The sequence below is a fragment of the Echinops telfairi genome, unplaced genomic scaffold, assembly GCF_000313985.2.
Source record: "Echinops telfairi isolate 266 unplaced genomic scaffold, ASM31398v2 ScPeMD7_7424;HRSCAF=8462, whole genome shotgun sequence".
Taxonomy (NCBI): domain Eukaryota; kingdom Metazoa; phylum Chordata; class Mammalia; order Afrosoricida; family Tenrecidae; genus Echinops; species Echinops telfairi.
This window is the reverse complement of record NW_022111324.1, coordinates 326594-348911: the sequence shown is the minus strand read 5'-3', so window position 1 is coordinate 348911 and position 22318 is coordinate 326594. Positions and strand designations below refer to the sequence as shown.

The 22318-nt window shown below is 39.6% G+C and overlaps 1 protein-coding gene across 6 annotated transcripts in view; it reads right to left on the bottom strand.

Moving 5' to 3' along the window:
- ATF6 (activating transcription factor 6) overlaps positions 1-22318 on the bottom strand; it is a 223077-nt gene that overhangs the window by 113254 nt on the left and 87505 nt on the right. For all 6 annotated transcript variants that reach the window (XM_045297893.1, XM_045297895.1, XM_045297890.1 and 3 more), the window contains 4 exons: positions 15626-15757; positions 9020-9133; positions 7996-8095; positions 2153-2220 (listed from right to left, as the gene is read on the bottom strand). In XM_045297893.1, the coding sequence (XP_045153828.1) occupies positions 2153-2220; positions 7996-8095; positions 9020-9133; positions 15626-15757 (414 nt within the window). The remainder of the gene's footprint in view (positions 1-2152; positions 2221-7995; positions 8096-9019; positions 9134-15625; positions 15758-22318) is intronic.

Below are 22318 nucleotides of genomic sequence, written 5' to 3'. Positions count from 1 at the left end.
GATATCAAGGGCTCAAATAGAAAGAAAATGTTTTGAAAGTGGTGATGGCAACATATGTACAGATGTGCTTGACACAATGGATGTATGGATGGATTGTAATATACGAGCCCCCAATAAAATGATTTAAAAAACAGAAAATGATGAGTCAGATGTGCATCCATTTGCTCACTAGGCTAGTTCTGCATATAATACTTTGAACATAATTCACTAAAAACACCAACTAGCTAAGAAATGTTATCACAATGATTCATCAAATATACAGATATAGTCTTTAAATATACATAAAATATTTGAACAACAGTCTGGCTAATAGAGAATTATTAGTTACTAGTGAAGGAACTAGGAGCACTGGAAGTGTAATGGGTTATGCATTGGGCTGCTAACGTCAAGGTTCAAAACCACCAGCTATTCCATGGGAGAAAAATGAGGCTTTCTACTCCTGTGAACAGCAGCAGTCTCGGAAACTCATAGGGACAGTTCTCCGGTCCTACGGGGTAGCTGTGAGTTGGAATCCACTCAACAGCAATGAGTTATTAAATGGGGCTTTGAAATGTTTGTGGAAAATTAATTTTAAAAGGGAAGGAAATATTCCAAGGACTTCTGGAAAAGCTACCACCATGAGGCGATTCAGGTGTAGGGTTTCCAAGTCTGTAAATTTTCGTGGGTGCAGACAGCCAAATTTTTCTCCTGAGGAATGGCTGGTAAGTTTGAACCACTGACCTTGCAGTTAGTAGCCCACCACCTATCCCTCAGTGATCCATTTCCACAGTATTATTAAATATCTTAGCATTTTGGGCATTCATGATCTGATACACTGTTCACTGTCACTTAATCTGAATTCTCAGTTTAAAGACTAATAAATAAAGTAGCTTTCAATTAACATCTTTTTGTATCTCTTTAATTTACATAATAACTTATAATTTACACATCATAGGAGGGGATGTCACAACGTTTGGGAAATTCCCTTATTTTTCACTTCCATTTTTATCTTTAATTTTTTTTAAAGCCCCTTCCTATGTGCCTCCACTCCAAGGTGCCTGGAATCCTATCTAGCACAAATAGGTTCTCAGGAAATAGTTGTTCAATTAATGTATTATCTACTGCTAATTCTCGTGTATAAGCTGTTTTTCAGCACATTTTTAATGCAGTTTTTGTGGTAAAATTAAGTGCCACGGCTGATATTCAGGTCGGCTTAGACTCGAGTATATATGGTAGTTTAATGATTACATCAACTGTGCACTCAGAACTTTATAGATGAGGATACCACAGAATTTGAACTCTGCCCACCTCTAAAGATCTTAACCACATGATACTGTTTCCTTTAGTTGGGTATGACTTCAACAGTAAGAGCCCTGGTGGTAGTGATAGGGCTACTAATACCAAGATTAGGACTTTGAAACCACCAGCTGTCCCATAGAGTGTTACAGTCTCGAGAACTCACAGAGGCAGTTCTAGTCTGTCCTAGAGGGTCACTATGAATCAGAATTGACTCGATGGCAGTAGGTTTGATTTGGTTTTTGGGGTTTTTTTGTTTTTTTGGTCTTGGTCAGCACATTATTTAAATCTCTCTAGCTACAGTATCCTCTTAGGCATCTGTCAAAATATTTAGTAGTATTAAATAATGAACAATGCATTTTAAGTCCAACAGAATCTGAATTCTGATTCTGCCATTTACCAGCTCTATGATTCTGAAACTGACACGCACAAATTCTGTTTTACTTGCCCCGTTTCCCTATATGTAAAGGTAAGGGTATCTATCTTCACATTTTTCTATGGGTTTAAAGATAAAGTGCATGGAAAACACTCAGCAAGACACCTGGCACAGAGCAGACGCTCGAAAAATAACATTCCCTTCCCCTGGGCTCCTGAAATAAATAGATGCAAATCAAGAACAGGAGAGCTATGTGTATTTAAGATTTTCAGAAAAGTTTAACTGAGCAGCATTTTGACTAAATTTGTACCCAAGAGATTCCGGAGGAATAAACCTTTTGAAATTGTTTGGCTTTTCTCAAAAGTAGTTATGTTATATGGACTAATCTACAGTTACAGAGGACAATAAACTTAAGATGTCAAAGACAAAGTATGAATTTCAAATTTACGAAAATACCAGCTATTTTCAATTCCCTGGCCAAAAGTTTCCATACTTTCTTACCCGATGCTCGTGGTCTCTGTGTACTGAACAGCCATCAGCTGAGAATTTGAGCCTTGTTCCAAAGCACCCTAGAAGGAGGGGGGACATTTTTTATGAAATATACAGAAATGAACATTTCTTTATATTGACTCAGCATGGTTTTTAAATAAAATCTCATTAAGATAGTCAACTTTTTTTTATCATGAATGAGAGCTGTCTTATGAAGACTGAGACATTAAAGGTACTTCTTACAATTTTTTTTAAACAGCCCAAAACCTTAATCCAAGAACAGAAAGCTTTATGACCAAGCTATACCTGTATTACTAGATATATATAAATGACCACTTGTTTGCCTAAAATATTGTGTTCTGAATGAAAAGTACTTAAGTATTAAGGTTCATGATAAAATTAGATCCTATTGTTTACTCGGTTAAACATAAAGAGCATATCTAAACTTATAAGGAGTCCTTGTGAACAGTTAAGCACTCATCTGCTAACAGAAAGCTTGGTGGTTCAAACCCACCCAAGGGCTCAGCAAGAAAAAGACCTAGTGATCTGCTTCTGTAAAGAGTACAGCCAAGAAACCTCAATGAGGCAGTTCTACTCTGTGAGAGGGGTCTCTATGAGCTACAACTGACTTGATAGCATGCAAGAACACGAAATATTTGTTTAGACAGTGAACACATCACTAAAGGGATCTTCCTGAGGGAAAAATGGGAGTTCAATATGGAGTCAATAATGTCCAACACATGTTACATTGTCTTCCCATATCTTCTCTTTTATCCTATGCCTTTTTATAGTCCTTGCAGCTGCATAATCTGGTCTTCAAAAGAGTTATTTAGAGTATCAGAGTTCAAGAGCAACTAATTATTATTACATTAAAGAAGCATCCTTATTATTAATTATCCTGGTCAAACAGTGGCTTAATTAACTGTTTAATCACAAAATGCCTCCTTTGTTCATTACTTTGTCAACCCATCATTCTTCAGCAACCCAACGTGGATAGAGTACCTACTACATGCACCTGGGATACAAAATTCAATGACATTTGCCCTCAGCTCTCAAGATGCTCACAGTGTAACCGGGAAGTCAGATATATGAAAGCAATGCAATGTAAAGATGCTAAAAGAGAAACAGGTGCAGAGGATTTAGGAAGAGGAAAGAACTAGTCTTTAGTACACAGGACCAACGCACGGTGAATACTGGGCTTCTGGCTCTTAACAAGTCTTATTTCATGAAAGTACATGTAGGTTTTCCATGTAGTAGGTGTTCAATTAATGCTTGTTACACAAAATGAAAAAGGTACCAAGAAAGTGAAGAGAACAAGAAACACATATGCTTAAATTAAAAATAATAATAACAACACTTATTGGCATGATTAGCCACAAACAGTAAATAAAGCCAAAGTTAAATTACAGCTAGTTGATAAATATAAGGTTTAGAATGAACAGATTAAATAGCTAATTTTAAATAATCTCTGCTACTTTGACACAAATGAAATTAACAAAGATGCCTGGAAGAAGCTAGACTACTTTCAGAAATGGGTGGAAAGGCTTTAAGGAAAACTGAGCTACAAAGATATTTAAAAATGAAAAACTCACTGCCATAAAGTAGATTCCAGCTCTAGCAACCCTACAGGACAGAGGAGAACCTTCAGCCAAAGATTTCAAGGCTGTAAATCTGTACAAAAGCAGACTGCCACATCTGATGTGTTGAATCTGGTAGATATGCATTTTAAAGTAATAGACGGTATAATCCAATGTCACTCAACTCTAGGGTAACTTTGAGGTACTGTGAGAGTGGGAGTGGTTTCTTACATCCTCTAGCCAATAAAGTCGCCAGAGTACAGGGGTGGAGAATGTACCCCCCATGGGCCAGATAAGGCCCTGGAAATCATCAATACCATCTAACGTAACAGAGAAGCAGTTCCACATTATTGGTGAGTTAATTAAATGTTTGACCAATATGACCTGTGACTGATGTCATAAATATCCAAATGGTCCTTGGCAAATAAATATTCCCCACCCCACCACAACAGATAAAGAAGTGGTATTGAAGAGGCCCCGAAAGTCACGTACTAGATCACCAAAGAATATCAGAACTTCAGAGACTGAGCTCATCTACAGTCAAGAGCGTCTCTCACATTGATACTTATTTTTTAAAATCCAAAACCATTAAGTAAATTCCAACTCATAGAGACCCTTTATAGAATTTCCAAGACTCTAAATCTTTACCGGAGCACATAGCCTCATCTTTCTTCTTCAGAACAGCTAGTGGGCTTCAACTGCCAACCTTTTGGATGGCAGCCCCACCACTGATCCCACAACTCTTAATTTTAGAGGCAAAAAAAAAATTCTTTAACAGTTACAAATCCTTGTTATTGGCTTCTTTTTAGTGCACTTTTGAACACATCATACAATTGCTTCCAATGAGTCTCCAAATAACCATATAGGTAATGTGTTTCTATTAGTATGTAAACATGTAAACCTGGTGACATATTTCTAATTCTTAAGTAAACCTTGTTCCCTATAGCTACTCCATTTCACTGTTCCCATTTCTGGAGATCATGCCAAGAAATTTCCCTGCCTCCTCATCTAGTATTACTTTGTGAATCCACTTCAGTCAGGCTCTAGTCACCAAATGCCAATTCATTTCGTTGTGATCACTAACAAGTTCCAATGATCAAACTCAGTGGGTATTTCTCATCTTACACAACAACTACAACAGGTAATCACTCCTTGAGTCCTGCCTCCAACTCCTTCTTCCCCAATCGTCCTTGTCTCAGTAAAATGAATCAGCATTCATCCAGTTGCTAAAGTAAACGAATTATCATTGCTTGCTTTATATTTTGCATCAGCAATTTCTATCAGCTCCACTTTCAAAATATATTTGGCATTCAAGTACTTTCCTCGATCTCCAAAAATACCACACTAGTATAAGGTTCCAATGCTCTCTCACTTAGACAACTAAAATTACCTCTTAGCTGGTCTCCCAATATTCAGTTGCCTCCCACCAACGGTCTGTGCTATGTAACAGCTACAGTAATTTTTTTTTAATGGCAGTCAACTTAAGCCACTTTTCTGCCCAAGCCTTTCAATGCCTTCACTCATACCTGGCATGAAATCCAAAGCTTGCATTATAACCGCTGAGGTTTGATAAGCTCTACCTTCCACTGCCTCTCTGGCCTCACTTCCTACCCCTCTCCTCTAAGTCATTGTAGTCCAGTCTACTGAGCTGTTCCCTCCCGGTGGCTTGACATTTGCTGTTCCCTTTGTTGGAAGTTCTTTCCCCAGATTTTCTCCTAGCTCTTTATACCTAGTTACTCCTTCATGTTCCACCCATGCCAGAAACAATGTTATAACCGCCTCAAACCCTTCCTTTCTTCCTGAGCACACAGTGAGGTTACATTTTCTCAGGCTCCTTTGCAGTCGTTTAGGTAATGTAGCAGCTTTACACAATTGTAAAGCTTCAGCTTTGTATCTGCTGCTAAAGTCTAAGCCTGATTCCTAACACATTTCCCATCATTTCCCCAGCTCTCTTTCTCAACACCCTAAATCAGAAAGGCAAGGGATTTCAAGCTGTTGAGACCAAACCTTGGGATGAACCTAGATCCCTTAGTCATCGCTTGGAAAAAGTTATAATGGAGAACGATACCAGATTTTGTATACAAAAATAATTTTTCATTCCATTAAGCCATTGAGATTTGGGGGCTATTTGGTGTCACCACTAATATTAACTATCTTGACAATATCTTACTCAACTCAAAACTTTGAGGAAACCATCTCTGATCATCCGATCTAAAATAATCACTCATCTCCTTCAATTCTAACTTAGAACCTTTTGCCTTCTTTTTCCCCCCAAAAGAGAATTTATCTCCACTTTTGAGTATATTATACATTTATTTAATTTGTTTGTTGTCCCCCATTAGAAAGTACGTGCCATGAGGTGGGAATTACATGTGTGTGTACACATACATGAATTCACATACATAGCTGAGGGGCTTTCAAAATGTTTGTGGAAAATGGAATTAGAAGACAATGGCATTTTTCCTGGAACTCTTTGAGAGCCCCTTTATATGCACCCATACCTGTATAAATGTATGCATTTCACACAGACACATATACATACCTATATGAATGTATGCACGTTTGTACACATACTCTATTCTCAGGGTATAGAACAGCACCTGGCTCTTGAGCACTATCAGTGGTGATTTGGTGAAAGCTTAGATGTGCTACTTTCTAGTTAAGTGCTTCAGTGGTAGCAATCAATAGCTGATGAAAAATTATAATAACAAATAGTTAATGAATGAAGCTATGTCTTAAAATAGTGGCAAACCACCTCAGAATGGAAACCCCATTTGCCATAACTTGTTTCCTTGGGTTTTTTTTTCTTTTTCTCTTTTCTTTTTTTAAAAAATCATTTTATTAGGGGCTCATACAACTCTTATCATAATCCATACACACATCAATTGTGTAAAGCGCATTTGTACATCATTCTCAAAACATTTTCTCTCCACTTAAACCCCCGGCATTAGGCCCTCATTTTTCCCCTCCCTCCCCGCTCCCCCCTCCCTCATGAGCCCTTGATAGTTTATAAATTGGTATTTTGTCATATCTTGCCCTGTCCGACGTCTCCCTTCAGTCACTTTTCGGTTGTCCGTCCCCCACGGAGGAGGTCACATATAGTTCCTTGTAATCAGTTCCCTCTTTCCTACCCACTCTCCCTCTACCCTCCCTGTTTCGCCACTCACACCACTGGTCCTGTAGGGATCATCCGCCCTGGATTCCCTGTATTTTCAGTTCCTATCTGTACCAGTGTACATCCTCTGGTCTAGCCAGACTTGCAAGGTCGAATTCGAGTCATGGTAGTGGGAGCGGGAAGGAAACATTTAGGAACTAGAGGAAAGTTGTATTTTTCATCATTGTTACATCGCCCCCTGACTGGCTCATCTCCTCCCCAAGATCCCTCTGCAAGGGGATCTCCAGTGGCCTATTGATGGGCTTTGGGTCTCCACTTCACACTCCCCCCATCATTCACTATGGTAAGATTTTTTTGTTCTAATGATGCCTTATACCTGATTCCTTCGACACCTCGTGGTTGCATAGGCTGGTGACCTTGGGTTTTTTGTATAAACCCTTTTTCAACCTTTTATTTTCAACCTGAACCTTTATATTTAAAGAGTATTAAACCATGGTAGTACATGACTAAGTTCATAAAGACCTTCACAGATATGTGCCTTCTTTACTTCCAAGCAATCCCCATGTTTCAAAACCCTCTTTCTGTAATGTTCAGGAGCCTTGGTGACACAACAGTTAAGTGTTCAGCTGCTAACTGAAAGGACGGCAGTTCAAAGCCACCCAGTGGCTCCAGGGAAGAAAGGCTTGGTGATCTGCTTCCATAAAGATTACAGCCAAGAAAGCTCAGTGGGGCAGTTTTCCTCTGCCGCACAGGGCCGCGCTGAGTCCAAATTAAGTCAATAGCACCTGACCGCAGCAAGAACAGAGAACAGTGGTGCTGTTTATTACATCACTTGTGCAAAAACAAACCAAAACAAAAATATTTGAAGCAGATGTCCAGGTACAGTAACCCATTGTTTGGAAGTCAATTTGAAGGAAAAACCAGAAAAAAACAGCAACATGTATGAGCAAGATAAATTGGTGCTAAAAACCCTAAACGCGTGCTATTAAACACGAGCAGAGAAGAGAGAAAGCGGGGCCCCAGTGGCAATCACAGCTGTACCAAAAACAGCAGAAGGAAGTAGGAAGTGGGTCAAACTGACTCTTGCCTGGAGATAGCAACCCCCGCTGAGGAAGCCTGCTAAAAAAGATGCCAAGCGTTACGCAGAGACAGAGGAAACACACCTGAAGAATGCGGGCTTTCTGTTGACTATTTGTCATCCTTCTTGACTTCGTCCTTTCCACTTCATGTCTATGAACCCATCCTCGAAGTTCATGATTTAACCTATAAAACAGTGTAAGTAATCAAACATGTAGTTAATCAAACACAAGTCTGACCCGAGTTGGAGGAGGATTTAATCAGATTCTGTAGGTCACAGAGAAGATTGCAAGTGGTTGATGTCTCAATATTGCTTTCCGATTTGCAAAAAATGTAGATATGTGATGTTAAGTTGTTTTCAATAAGCTGGGGGAGGGGAAGCATCATCATCAATGCACTACAGATTCAAATTTTCCAAGTCTGAAAAGAATGAAAGGCTAATTCAAATTTAACCTCCTTTATTTTGCTTATCTTTCAGAGTGGCTGGAAAGACACAGAACTGTTTTTATTAAAACATAGTTGATTACTACTTATCAGAGGTAGCTTTCGGGGTCAAGGTCCTTTTGGATAGCACCCAAAATCACAGGAAAAAACCCTGGGGTCAAGTTGATACAGAAGGGTGCGCTAAAGGGGAAGAGTCTCTAAACTCACACGGCTTCAAATGACCGGCTTCCTAACTTAAGGGAAAAGTGCTTTCTGCTACGAATGTTACCATTGCCACAAAATACACTTACACCTGGGATGTTTTATCATTCTGCAGCTTTCGAATATTAAGACATACTTTAGCATGTAACCCTAATATCATTACTTGAAATAGTCTCTACCATCTCTATCAAGTGGGTGAGGAAACTGAACAACAAGACTATACGTATAGTTATCCTGCAAGGCTCACACATAAAGACGACTGTGAGGCTGGCGCAGGCCCAGGCAGCGTTTCGTTCTGTTGTAGATCAGGTCACTGTGGGTTGGCGGCGCCTCGACGGCACCCAACAACCACCTCCAATGGGACTTCTCTCAGTCACTCAATCCGTCTGGACAAACACATTTCTAGTCTCAACATTAGACACCAGAACTCATCCAGCTAGTTCTACAACATCCTCCAAGACTCACCTGAGAGATTCCGTTGTGTTAATCAGGGGCTGACAGGGAGGTGGAGGAATATAAAGTAGTGGCTCTTCAGTTAGTACCATCAGGGCTTTGTCATTGGAAACAGAATGGTCATATCTGAAATACACATGCACGAAATTCAGTTGCGTCTTAAATTCCTTATTTAAAGTTTGCTATGAGAGCCTCATTACTACTTCAAACTTTCCATAAATATTAAAATGTAGTAAATAGAACAGACTCTTAAAAAGAAGCAAGGGTGTTAGAAAGAAGGAACACACAGAGCCCTGGTGGTGCTTCAGGTTAAGCTTTAGGTTGCTAACCAAAAGGCCAGTGGTTAAGAGTCCACAAGCCCCTCCATGAGAAAGATGAAGCCGTCTGGCTCCACACTGGTTTAGTCGTAGAAATCATATAGGGTTGACATGAATCAGAATCAACTCAGTAGCAGAAAAGTTTGGGGGGTGGGGAGTTGTGTGTTTTGGTTTATAGATTATATACTACAAAGTCATTTTCCAATTTCTACAGAAATACCATGGTAATTCACATTTACACAGCTATGGCTTACGAAGTAATTATTATATAGCATTAACTAGGGATAGAATGGTAATACAATGGTTCCTGCCCTCCCAGCATACACCAAGAGTTCGTTAGAGCTGCTAGAACAGAGGACCTGACACTGTAAGGGTGAAGCTTGAGAGAAAGACCATGTGGTGGTAGGAGGAGCAGTATTTATCATGTAACACCTTACGTTTTGTTTTCATTTATAGTTTTCAACAAAATTGCAATTTTAAAAGGTATGGGGGTAAAGAGACACCAAGTACTCAGTAGGAGGAAAGTGAAAGAGGCAAAGAGCTGAACATAAATTTTGGAAACATAAGGAATCTAAATCGCTAATATGACATCAACAGGCTATTAACCAATTACTCCTGTGGCTTAACATATGTATACTTTCCTAACCACCAACCAAATGTGTCTTCTAGGCAATGAAGGAGGCTGTGGTAGAGAACTGGGTTGGTGGTAGAACAAGGAAAGGGCCCTAACAGGAGTTCCTCTGTGGACTTGTGAAACTTGCAATGTTAAAATAGAGCTGTCAAGAAGACCTGTGAGTACATATCTCAAAGGAAAGTCTGAACTGGAAACTTAAATTTGACAGTCAACAGGAGAAACAGATATGAAATGTGCACTAAATTATAGGTCGACTTGCCAGGGAGAAAACAAAATGGTTCACAGTGCCAAATCTTGCGAGCCTACAGAAAAGACAAGCAGCAGCACATCAGCCAGTGAAGAAGGACAAAGGCTTAAATAAAGTAACTCAAGAGACTGCTTCAAGGAGGGAGGTCCCTGCAGCTAAACACAGAGGAAAGGTCAAGTAAGATGAAGGGAGAAGTCTGCACTGAAGCCAATGGCACACTTGACAAAACTAATGTTGGCAAAGGTAAGGTCCAACTTCAAGATACAAGTCGGAGACTTTTCTGTCTGCCCTGTACACAGGAAAAAGCATCAGGGCAACTTGCAGCAGCAGCTTTCTCAATACGCTCTCTTCTGGCTAGAGCAGGACTGTTTGGATGAAAACAAAGAAGGTGGTCCACAGATGATGATGACTCTCAAAAGGGAATCAAGTGAAAATTGTTGAGGGGAAAGTAAAGGAAATTGCTCTTGTCCTTCTTAAAGTGCACCCTTCTGCGGGAGAGGCTGCTTGCCAGGCTAAAAAGTCAAGAATGACTTGTCGTGTAGCTATTGTTTTTAAAATCGTGTTGCATATTTAAAAATACAAACACTGCAGTCCATCAGAAGAGTCTAAAACTTCTTTTGAAACTATACTAATTTATAATATTGCTGATTTTCTTTCCATGTGATAAACTCTAGCAATGACTTCTACACATTTGTGCTCACTGGCTTTGTTCTACTGTCCAAGAATATTCTTTGGAAAAGAAAAAGAAAAAATCTAATAGGAGAAATACCAGGAAAGAGACTGGGTGGAGTTGAAGAAAAAAGGAAAGGGAGAGTCTAAGCCAGCAGGCAATCTGGAGACAATTAGACCCACACGAGCCCGACGTGCTCGGAGTTCTAGAGTGCCTGTAAGCCATTGTTCTATAGCAAGAGAAACCTTTCAGCAAATGAATCGCCAAAGTAAAGGTCAGTGAGTGAGCTCCAGTTGATAAAAACTCCTGGGATAAAGGCAGGCTCTGGCTGATGGCTTACGTAGGCCGACTACCCTTTTCCGTTTACCCAAAATGTATGCTTGATGTCCTGACGTTACGAGGCACTACTTTTCATTCTTAAAAATGTTGGTTGACATGGTCATTTTATTTATATATCCTAACACCTCTCAGATTGTAAATACATATACCAAAAACTAAACTCATTGCCATAGAGTTGATTATGACTCATGGCGACCCTACAGGACAGGATAAAACTGCCCCTGTGGTTTCCAAGACTCACTCTTTACAGGAGTAGAAAGTCTCTTCTTTCTTGTGTAGGTATTGTTCTAAAAGTCATGTCTGCGTATTTAAAAATACAAATGCTGCAGTCATACTTAAAAATACAAACAATGCAGTCAAAATACAAATGGAGCAGCTGGTAATTTTGAACTGGTGACCTTGGGGTTAGCAGCCCAATGCTTAACCACTATGTCACCAGCACTCCTTATAAATATATATACAATTAATTTGGCTTTTAAATGAAAGGCAAATATTACTATTGTAAACTACGGGACTACAATCAACTCCTTTGTCATTTGAACTAGTTTTTATAATTCTCCAAAAAGATGAAATGTAAAATAAGATAAGTTTTGTTACAAAATAAATACAGGCACCATGGCTGAGTACAAACTCTTCTAAAATTCAGTTCACTGCAAATTTATATCTGGTGCTTCCAAGTGCTTCACCAAACTTCTCTTGGTGTCTTTGGTTCCGTTTTTACAATGATGAAAAACAAGAGCATCAAATAATGAATTGACACCTTTATTTAAATCTTTCAAGTTGCTCAGTAAGCATTTTAAGTATTTTAAAGAGACTGGCACAATGCCAACAAGCTTTAATTTTTTTGCTACTGTTATAGATTGAACTGTGTGTCCCCCCCTCCAAATACAAAGGGCTTTGGAAAACTTTGTGGAAAAGTCCTATTATCTTTCAATTGCATTTTCCATAAAACTTTTAGAAGTCCCCTGGCTCCAGATATATTGTAAATTCTAGCCTCTATGCCTGTGGAAATTGGGCCCTGGTTGTGTAGTGGTTATATGTTGGGCTATTAACCACAAAGTCAGCAGTTCAAAACTACCAGCTGCTCTGTGGGAGAAAGATGAAGCTTTCTACCTGTAAAGAGTTTACAGTCTTGGTAACCCACAGGGCAGTTCTACTCTGTCCTATAGAGTCACTATGAGTTGGAACTGACTGAAGGGCAATGAGTTTTGGGGAGGAGGGGGGTTGGATGCCTGTGGATATAATCCCATTGGAGCATAGGTTGTCTATCATGTTAATGAGACAGGATGAGTGTAGGACCTATCTTGAGCCCATTTCTTGAGACATAAAAGAGATTGAACAAACCAGCAGAAGCAATAATGAGGCTAGAGAGATGCTAAATCACATGAAGACTGCTCAGGAGCCAAAGCTCAAAGAGAGAAAGCCCTTCCTCTGAACCAACCAAAAAAAAAACCCTTCCCTTAGAGCTAGCACCCTGAATTCAGAAGTCTAGTGAGAAACTAAATTTGGTTATTAAAGCAACTCGCTTATAGTCATTCTGTTATAGTAATCTAGATAACTAAGACCTTTACCAAGAAAGTAACTCAAATATGCACAGGCAATGGTGACTTGAGGGGCGAGCCCTGACCACTGAGATAACTTGCACTTCATGTGCTACTTTGAAAGCTGATCAATTATAGCTTGAAATCCACTGAGACCTATGGAATAGACTAGTGTAATTAGAGAACTATGATTCCCTGGAGCTACCAGGTTACCTGAGTTTCATTTGGACTAGTAACTGAAGGCTTCTATTTAGATCATGCCAAATAAACAATTCTCTTGTCAAGAAATGTTACCTGAACTGGAAGTCAAGTACCTAAGAAAAATCTTGTTCTATTTCTTAGCAACAAGTTTTACATACTGAAGGGGTACATGCTTAACTCTGATAAAGTTAAAGCGTGTTAAATTTTAAACACAACTTCGGGTGGGAGCAGAAAACTCATAATTACATAACATGTAGGGAAAGCTCGAACAAATTATAGAGTAAAATTAAAGCAACTATCAAACTCCAGCAAATTTCAAGAAGACTGCTAAGTGATCACTGGAATCACTATTCCAGAAGTTAGGACATAATTTTGGCATGTGAAATACAAGAAATGTTACATGTTTTCCAACATTCCAGCAGCTATCACATTCCCCATTGCTTTATAGTTACTACCACACAACTCTTAGATCTTTCACCGCACTTAGCACAGTTCTTAACATACTGCAGGTTTCCTGAAAAAGTAAATACGAGCATTGTTTTCTAGGAAGGCTAGATGGAGATAAACTTAAAGGACTGTGTTAGCCAGTGGTGACTTGAAGTGTGAGGGCTGACCGCCAAGATAATTAACAGTCAATGGCATGGGTTAGATTAGGAGAATGACTCCCCTGTGGGCCGTGGCCTAGAAAACCTTAAGATTTTGGTTTGGCCATGTTATGACCTTGTTTTCTCTTGTTAGTCAAGGACCTAGCTCCATGCAGATGTAATACAAATCCCAACTATCACAAAGAAAATGTTTATCGAAAAGTTCATATACAGCTTTGAAAATGCCCACAGTAATCTTCTGTTGCTGTTGTTGACAAGTGCCATCAGACAGTGCCTACTTATACTGATGCTATGTACACAAAACACTGCCCTGACCTGCGGCAGCCTCACAATTGTTATATTTGAGCCCATTGTTGTAGCAATAGTGCTGATCCATCTCTTCTAGGGGCTTCCTCTGTCTCTCTGCCTGGCGACTTGGCCAAGCACAATGTCCTTCTCCGGGGACTGGTCTCCCCTGATAACATGCCCCAAGTATGAAAGATAAGGTCTTGTCACCCTTGCCTCTAAGGAGCATTCTGGTTTTACTTTCGCCAGGACAGATCAGTTTGTTCTTTTGGCAGTCCATGAGATTTCTCAATATTCGTCGGCATCACCATAGCTCAAATGCATCACGTGTTCTTCAGTCTTTCTTATGCAATCTCTGATTTTCACACGCATATGAAGTGATTAAAAATACCATGGCTTGGGTCAGGCACACCTTACTCCTCCAAGTTTCCAAATACAGAAATTATATTTTTGTATAATTATAGGAAGGGGCTTCCAAAAGTTCATGGGAGAAATTAAATAAAAAGATCATGAAATTTTTCTATGAGCTTTTGGAAGCCCCCTTGTAAGCCTTTTGTTATTGACAAACAATATGGAATTTACCAAGTCAGTATTATAACAAGGAAGGAAGGTTCAACAAAGTTCACAATCAGTAAGAATAAATTATTTTACCTAAGGATTGCAAATAGGGTTAACCATATTGAGATGCAGTCAATTAATACGGCCCCTCTAGCCATAACCCCTTATATGATTGTTATCAATTTTAGCCTCTATGCCTGTGGTTATAATCCATTTTGGAAGACGTTCTCTACTATGCTAATCGACAGGATTAAGGTGGAATTAAGTATCCACATTAGTAGAAGGTGTGAACTAAGTCACCACTCTTTGTTTCCTTGGGGGGTATGGTCTGCTGAGAGACAAAAACCAAACCTCCACAAAAACCATTCCTCTGTGTATAACAACCATATCAGACACATACAGAAACCCAGGACCATCAGGAAAAGAGCCACCACTGGAGCATGCTCTAGATCTCCTTCTGAAGTGGTGGAGGCTAAGACCAACAGCACCAGAGGCTGCGGCACGGGGACCAGAGGCCAAGGCAAGAGACCATAAGATAGAACAGAGTAGTGTCAAGACTCTCAGGCTGAGACAGAGCAGCAGGCAGACTTCCTGATCCATGAAGGCAGAGGTCAAAAGACCACATGGCTGAGAGGCTGAGGACTGGAGAGAGACGTGGCTGCTGGCTGAGGAGAAGGGTTGCTGTGGACCAGTGACTGAGTCCTTATTGTTTACTGATTCTGACTTGTGGTAAACCGTTAGCTTCCTGATAAACCCCTTAACTGTGAGTTAATAACACACCCAGAATAGATAGGGCCATGGGAGGAAGTTAGTGTTGGAATAGGTAAAGAGGGATAGAGTGTGGAGACATGTCTACAGCAAGCAACAGGGAAGCCAGAGGGCAGATATGGTTACCCTCTAGGCCACTTACTCACTCACATATCAATCCATCCTAACACATGTCTACAGATGGATAAGCAGCAAATATTAGATAGTGTTTATGTATATTAATGCATTCAATCTGTGACTTGAAAGTCACATCTGCATGAATTCTAAAATTAGTAAAGATTTCACAGCAAATTTACTCACAGAACTGACCTTAACAGTAAAATGTATTAACTGGTCTTGATAACTTATCTGTCCCATTAGTCAAAAAGATGCATGAAAAATTTAGATGTGAAATAATATTATACTTGAGTTTCATTAAATAAGTTAGAAAAAAACAGATATATACCATCTAACCTTAAGCTATTTTTCTGGATGATACCATCTGATGTGTCTTGCACCTCTTTAGCAGAAAATTCTAGAAGATGCCTCCTTTGATTTGCAGGGCTCACACCAGGCTTCAGTTTCCTGGAATCTTGCTCCAACATGCTGAAATTTAAAAATATAGAATACTAATTAAAATAACTTACATACATGCTACATGCAGCTCCTGAAGCGAATCAGAATCTCTTTATAGGTCCACGTACATAACAAGAATACTAGGCATCCAAAACAAACAACCAAACACACAAAAACAAATTCACTGCCATTGCGTAGACCGCAACTCAGAGCAACCATAGAACAGGGTAGAACTACCCCTGCGAGTTTCCAAGATGATGACTTTTTACTGGAGTAGAAAGCTTCATCTTTCCCTCCCAAGCGGTGGCTAGTGGTTTCGAACTGCTGATCTTGCCCAACTTGTAACCACTATGCCACCAGGGTTCTTAGGACACTCAATACAGAGGCAAGTCAAAACAGTGTACTGCTGGCATCAAATCCCAAGCTGTACATATCAAAAACAATTCTGAAAATAATTTTTAAAAAAATAGATATAAAACACCTTGCTTATGAATTTTTAAGGCAGTGTTATAATGCTTTAAAAACATTATAATCATGCTATGAAAACATATAATGTAGGAAATAAATACAAGATACACTTAACCAAATTTTAAAATTAGATAAGTAAAATAAGCTGTCCTGTTCGATGCTACGAAGAGGTGTTTTCCATTTTTAAACTTAGATAACTGATACAAGCTGTCCTCCTGAGGGTTGTAAACCGATGTTTTTAGGAAGAGGCGACTTCAAATGAAATAAGAATTAGTCTCCTTTTCAAGACACAGCCAAATCCATTAGCTCTTCACAATTCCAGAAGGCAGACTATTTGATAGCTAACCAAAAATCATTTTAATAATTCTTCTACTTATTTATATGTAAAAAGCTCATTTTCTATTACTTGTTCCATTTCTCTCCACCCTCCCTAACTTTCAATCATCGCATGACACGCTCTTGATGGGCATAAATAACTGAATATATATATATATGTGTGTATATATATATACACACACACATATACATATACATACAGAGAGAGAGAGAGCCAGAGCGAGCATGTAGGAAACACACAAAAACCAATATTTGAGCCCATAGTTGCAGCTCCTCTGGCAATCCAGCTCATGGAGGGTTTCCCTCATTTTCAATGACCTTACACTTGACCAAACAATGGGCTCAAAAAATACAATCCAACGGCAGGATGGCACAGGGCCGGGCAATGTTTTATTCCGTTTTGCATCAGGCCACACCATGAGTCAGAGCCTGAGCGACAGCAACAAAAGAACAACAAATGAAGCACATACTGCAATTGTTTGACACTTTTCACTCAATCGTGTGCTTGGAAACTTGGCTCCTCGCTAACATTTTCTGTGCATATGCTCTATTGGACAATGCCATACACATCATTTACACTAGTCATAATCTTGAAATTCAACATTAAGGAACCTCCCATGAAACAAACAAGAAGGGATGTTGAATTCGATTTAATGTGATGAGGTAGAGGAGGGTCATGTAAAAGAGCAGTCCTTTGGTTCTAAAAGAAGAGTTCTGCTGGGATTTGTTTCTATCCAAATTAGGGGGAAGCAGGATTAGGAAAAGCCAGAAGAGTTATAGCCCCCTAGAACAGTGGTTCTCAATCTATGGGTCGCAACCCCTTTGGAGGTCGAACAACCCTTTCAGAGGGGTCCCACAATTCATAACAGTAGCAAAATTAAAGTTATGAAGTAGCAATGAAAATAATTTTAGAGTCGGGGTCACCACAACATGAGGAATTGTATTGAATGGTAGCAGCATTAGAAAGGTTGAGAACCACTGCTCTAGAACATTTTCTCTTATTCCCCATTCTCCTCCATCTCTGCTCCCAGAATCGTTGTCATCCAGTGACTCTCACATGGTGTGCTGTAGCAGGCACTGCGGCAAACTGCAAACTCTTCACTACTGTACCACCCATGAAGACCATGTGGACATGTACTTTTGTTGCAGCTGAGGCTACATTGTGTTATCCCTGCATTTTTCACACAGAATGTTTATTCGAACAGTCACACAAAGCATGAAACGTGTAGCAGATGAGGTAAAACGTCTAGTGGGTTGTCAAACTTACAGAAACTTGGCCTAATTAGTCTTTAAGAAAACAAGAGAGAAGTAGAAAACAATAATAATTTTGAAGAGAAGCCAAATGAAGTGTGTGATGATAACCTTGGAGATTTTGTTGTTGCTTACCCTTTAATATTTTTATATAGAGCTAAAATTCAACTTATAAAGGTGTTCAATGAACACAAATCAACCTAACACATTTCCCCTCAATTGAAAGAATCTCATCAAATTCAACACCTCCATTTTACTAGTGAAATCTCCATTTAGCACCATCCCTGGTCAGTTAGCAACTCTGTGTCCCTTCAATGACCAGAAGGAGCTCTACCGCCCTGCTAAAGAATCTCCATGTGAAGTACAGAGAAAATGTGCCTAGCTTTGGAACAAGCCTAACTAATTCAGAACAAATCCAAGCAAGCCTTCTCCCAAATTCATCCTTCCACCCGAGACTTCCGTTTTCAAAGCTTGTTTGTGTTTCACTGACTATGCAAAAGCATTTGACTGTGTGGTTTATAACCAACTATGGATAACATTGAGAAGAACGAGAATTCCAGAACAGTTCTTCAGTTTGCTCATGTAGGAACCTGCACATGGACCAGAGACAGTCATTTGAATAGAACAAGGGGATACTGTGTGGTTGAAAATCAGGGCTGTGTCCTTTCACTATGCTTATTCAATTAGTATGCTGAGCAAATAATACAAGAAGCGATACGAGGTATCAGAATCTGAAGAAGGCAACCTGTGATTTGCAGATGGCACACCTTTCCTTACAAAAAGCAAAACGGAGTAGAAGCTCTAGCTGATGGAAATAAAAACCTGCAATTCAATGTAAAGAAAACCCAAATCCTCAAAACTAGACAAATAGACAACATCGTGGTAAATGGAGAAAAGATTGACGTTGTTGCGGGATTCAAAGGCAGTACTATGGGAAAAACTCAAGTGTACAGTGACTTCATTTCAAAAAAGGTGAAATGTTGATTGACAATAAACCTCGTTCTGAATGGCCGTCAACTTCCTAAACAGACGAAAATGTCTTCAAAATTTGTGCACTTGTGCTCGAGAACCAATGATGAACCACTGAAGAGATAAGGAAGCTATGTGGACTATCTTGGAACTCGGTTCGGTAGATTTTAATGAAAGATTTGAGAATGAGAAGGGTAGCTGCGAAATTTGTGCCTCCGGTTCTGACTGATCAGCAAAAAGAGCTTCGAGTGAAAGCATGCCATGCTTTGAAAGAACAGCTCCGAAGCAACCCAGACTTTTTTCCAAGGTCATTACTGGTGATGAGACATGGTCCGATTCTTACAACCCTGAAAGCAAGCATCGATCAAGCCAGTGGAAGATGCCATTGTCACCTTACCCAAAAAAAGCTTGTCAAGTAAAATCAAAGATCAAGGCAATGCTCGCTTGTGTGTTTGTTTGTTTGATGTGACAGGGATAGCGTATATGGAGTTTGTTCCACCAGGTCATACTGTTAATTAAGCTTTCTATTTAGAGGTTCTGAAAATATTGTGTCACAGTGTGCCACAAAAAAAGGCCTGATTTTTGGCAGATGGAGGACTGGTTTTGCCACCACAACAATGCACCTGCTCAGTCAAGCATCTCAGTGCACCAATTTTGGCAAAAAACAGCATGCCTCTCTTGACCCACACAGCTCATTCACCTGACCTTGCTCCTTTTTGTTTCCATGAATGAAGAGGGACATGAAAGGACAGCAATTTGATGACATAGAAAAGGTGAAGAAAAAAAACAAGGGAGGTGCTGTCAGCCATCCAAACAGATGAGTTTGAAAAATGTTTCCAATAACGGAATCAGATTTGACAAATGTATTAAGTGTAATGGAGAGTACTTTGAAGGTGATAAAGTTGTTTTGTAAAAAAATTTAAATACATAGCTCTGAAAAAAATGTGTTTTTTCAGGTATCCCCTTGTATGTCTCTGATTCACTTTACAGACATAATTATCATTTTATGTTAGAGAACATTTCGGTTATCCCCTGGTAATTCTACTGATAGCATCAATGCTTGAATTGTATGATGTGTGAAATACATGCCAATAAATCTGTTTAATAAAAAATAAATTAAGATTAAAAAACAGCAAAATATCAACGATGAAAGACTTAAATCTGTGAAATGAGCTACAGAAATCTATTTTAATCACCTAAATAACCACATATTTATATTAATATTTGAAACGTCTGAAAGTGCTTTATCTCATGGTCAAAATTCTAGACTGTCCTAGTACAATTGTGATACCACAAACATTAAGAGAAGAATCTGACAGTTCTTGTGAAGACCAAAATTTTTAGATTCTTGGTAGGAGGACCTTTCCATCACTGAGTGTTCCTTCGCCTTAGTTTTGAAAAAATTTATTTCCAAGAGTGCAAAGAACTGAATCAGAGTGACCATTTACAGCCCATAAAATCGACTGAAAAATCCTGGTGACCCAACAGGTAGGAGCTCGGCTGCTAACTAGTGATTTAAGGCCACCCAACAACTTCACAGGAGAAAGACCTGATGGGTGGCTTCTGTAAAGACTGCAGACCAGGAAACCCTATAGGGCAGTTCTACTCTGTCACGTGGATTTGCTAAGAGTGGAAGTCAAGTCACTTAAAAACAACATAACAAAAACAATACTGATAATCAATCTAACAGAATACTTGCTGCAATTTGCTTAAATGAAGATCTATTCTGCATTTGTAAGTAAACTAATTGAAATTAAGAAATTAAGGAGTCTTTCTTTCTGATCAGAATCATGCAAGTCCAAAAGAACCACAAGGGTTTCAAACACAAAAGGATCGTTCCACTAATGAACCTCGCCCACACGACTGTCAATGGGCCTGAAAAGCATGGATTAATAACACACAAGTGATTTCAATTTCCCCCCAAATCTGGAGAAACTACCATGAGGACTTTTACTTTACTTTTTCATTTATGAAATTTTAAAAGCTAACAACTGTTTTAAATTATTTATGGTGCCACTTAATCCTTAAAATGTGAGTTCAGATACCCAATTTTCATAACAAGTAGCTGAACAAAAGATGGCACATCTCCAATTTCATTCTACCGATTGCAAACCTGTTTTCAGAAGGAACAAGTACATCAATTTTAAATGCAAGCCATCTCAGAAGGTAAGAGTCACACTGGCTCTCAGCTCCAACAAAACACCACACACTGTTGCTGTTCTATTGCTCTCAGAGCCACCCTTTAAAAACGGAAGTTATTTTCAGCCAAAAAGAGCATGGGGCATTTCAGGTCTTACTGTGGTAAAGGACACAAAATTCAGGAGACTGCGTTCTAAGGGAACCTCTGAGACCCCCCCTGCTTATGTACCACAGGGAAAGTGGGTGACTCTCCGAATCTTCAACTCCTCACATGTCAAACAGGAAAGACAACAAATGTTTTACAAAGTTTTCCTCAGATTCAAATGAGATGAAAGATATTGCCCACGGAATCCAGGACAGATAACCCCCTCAGGAACAATAATGGGAGTAGCCATACCATGTGGGGTAGGAAGAAGGTGGGGGAAAAGGGGGAGAAAGGGGGAACTGATAGCAATGATCGACCTATAACCCCCACTCCCCCACCCCAAGGTGGACAAACAACAAAAACGTGGGTGAAGGGAGACAGAGGATGGTATAAGATATGAACATAATAATAATTTATCAAGGGTTCACCAGGTGGGTGAGGGAGGGGAAAAGTTAGGAACTGATACCAAAGACTGAAGTAGAAAGAAAATGTTTTGAAAATGATGATGGCAAAATATGTATAAATGTGCTTGATACAGTTGATGTATGGATTTTTATAAGAGCTGTAATGGCCCCCAATAAAATGATTTTTAAAAAGAAAGATTATCAAATTATGTCCCCACAAAATATGTCAATTTGACAAGGCCATGATTCCCAGTATTATATTACTATCTCTCATTCTGTGATGTTATAAGTTCTAACCTCTGCCTGTAATTGGTGGGTTAAGCAGAATTCACCAGCTGCTTCACAGGAGAAAGATGTACAGCCTAGGCACAATACAGTCTTTCAATGACACGTTCTACCTACTTTGGTGGGAGAAAGACAGGCCTTTCTACTCCCATAAAGAGTTAGAGTCTCAGAAACTTCCAAGGACAGTTCTACCCTGTCCTGTAGGGTCACTATGAGTTGGAATCAACTCAATGGCAGTGAGTGAGTGAGTGAGTGAGTGAGTGAGTGAGTGAGTGAGTGAGTGAGTGAGTGATCTACTTTGGTGAGCATCACTGAAAGCTTATGAGTAAGTGGCCAACTAAGGTGCAAGTATTTGTCTCTCCTTGTTCGGGTAAAAGAAGGTTCTGTAGAGCAGCCAGTCCACAGAGAGGACCACATGGCCAGCCCCACTATGAGACATGATGCCCCTCACTGACCCATGGCCCTGCGGGAGACAACACCAGAGACACAGTGTGGGAACTGCACCCGAACTGATCCCATCACACTGAGGTAAAGCACTGGGGGAGTGTGGCAGGACAGCAGGGGAGGGGAGCAACAAGAACCCCAGGGAATGAT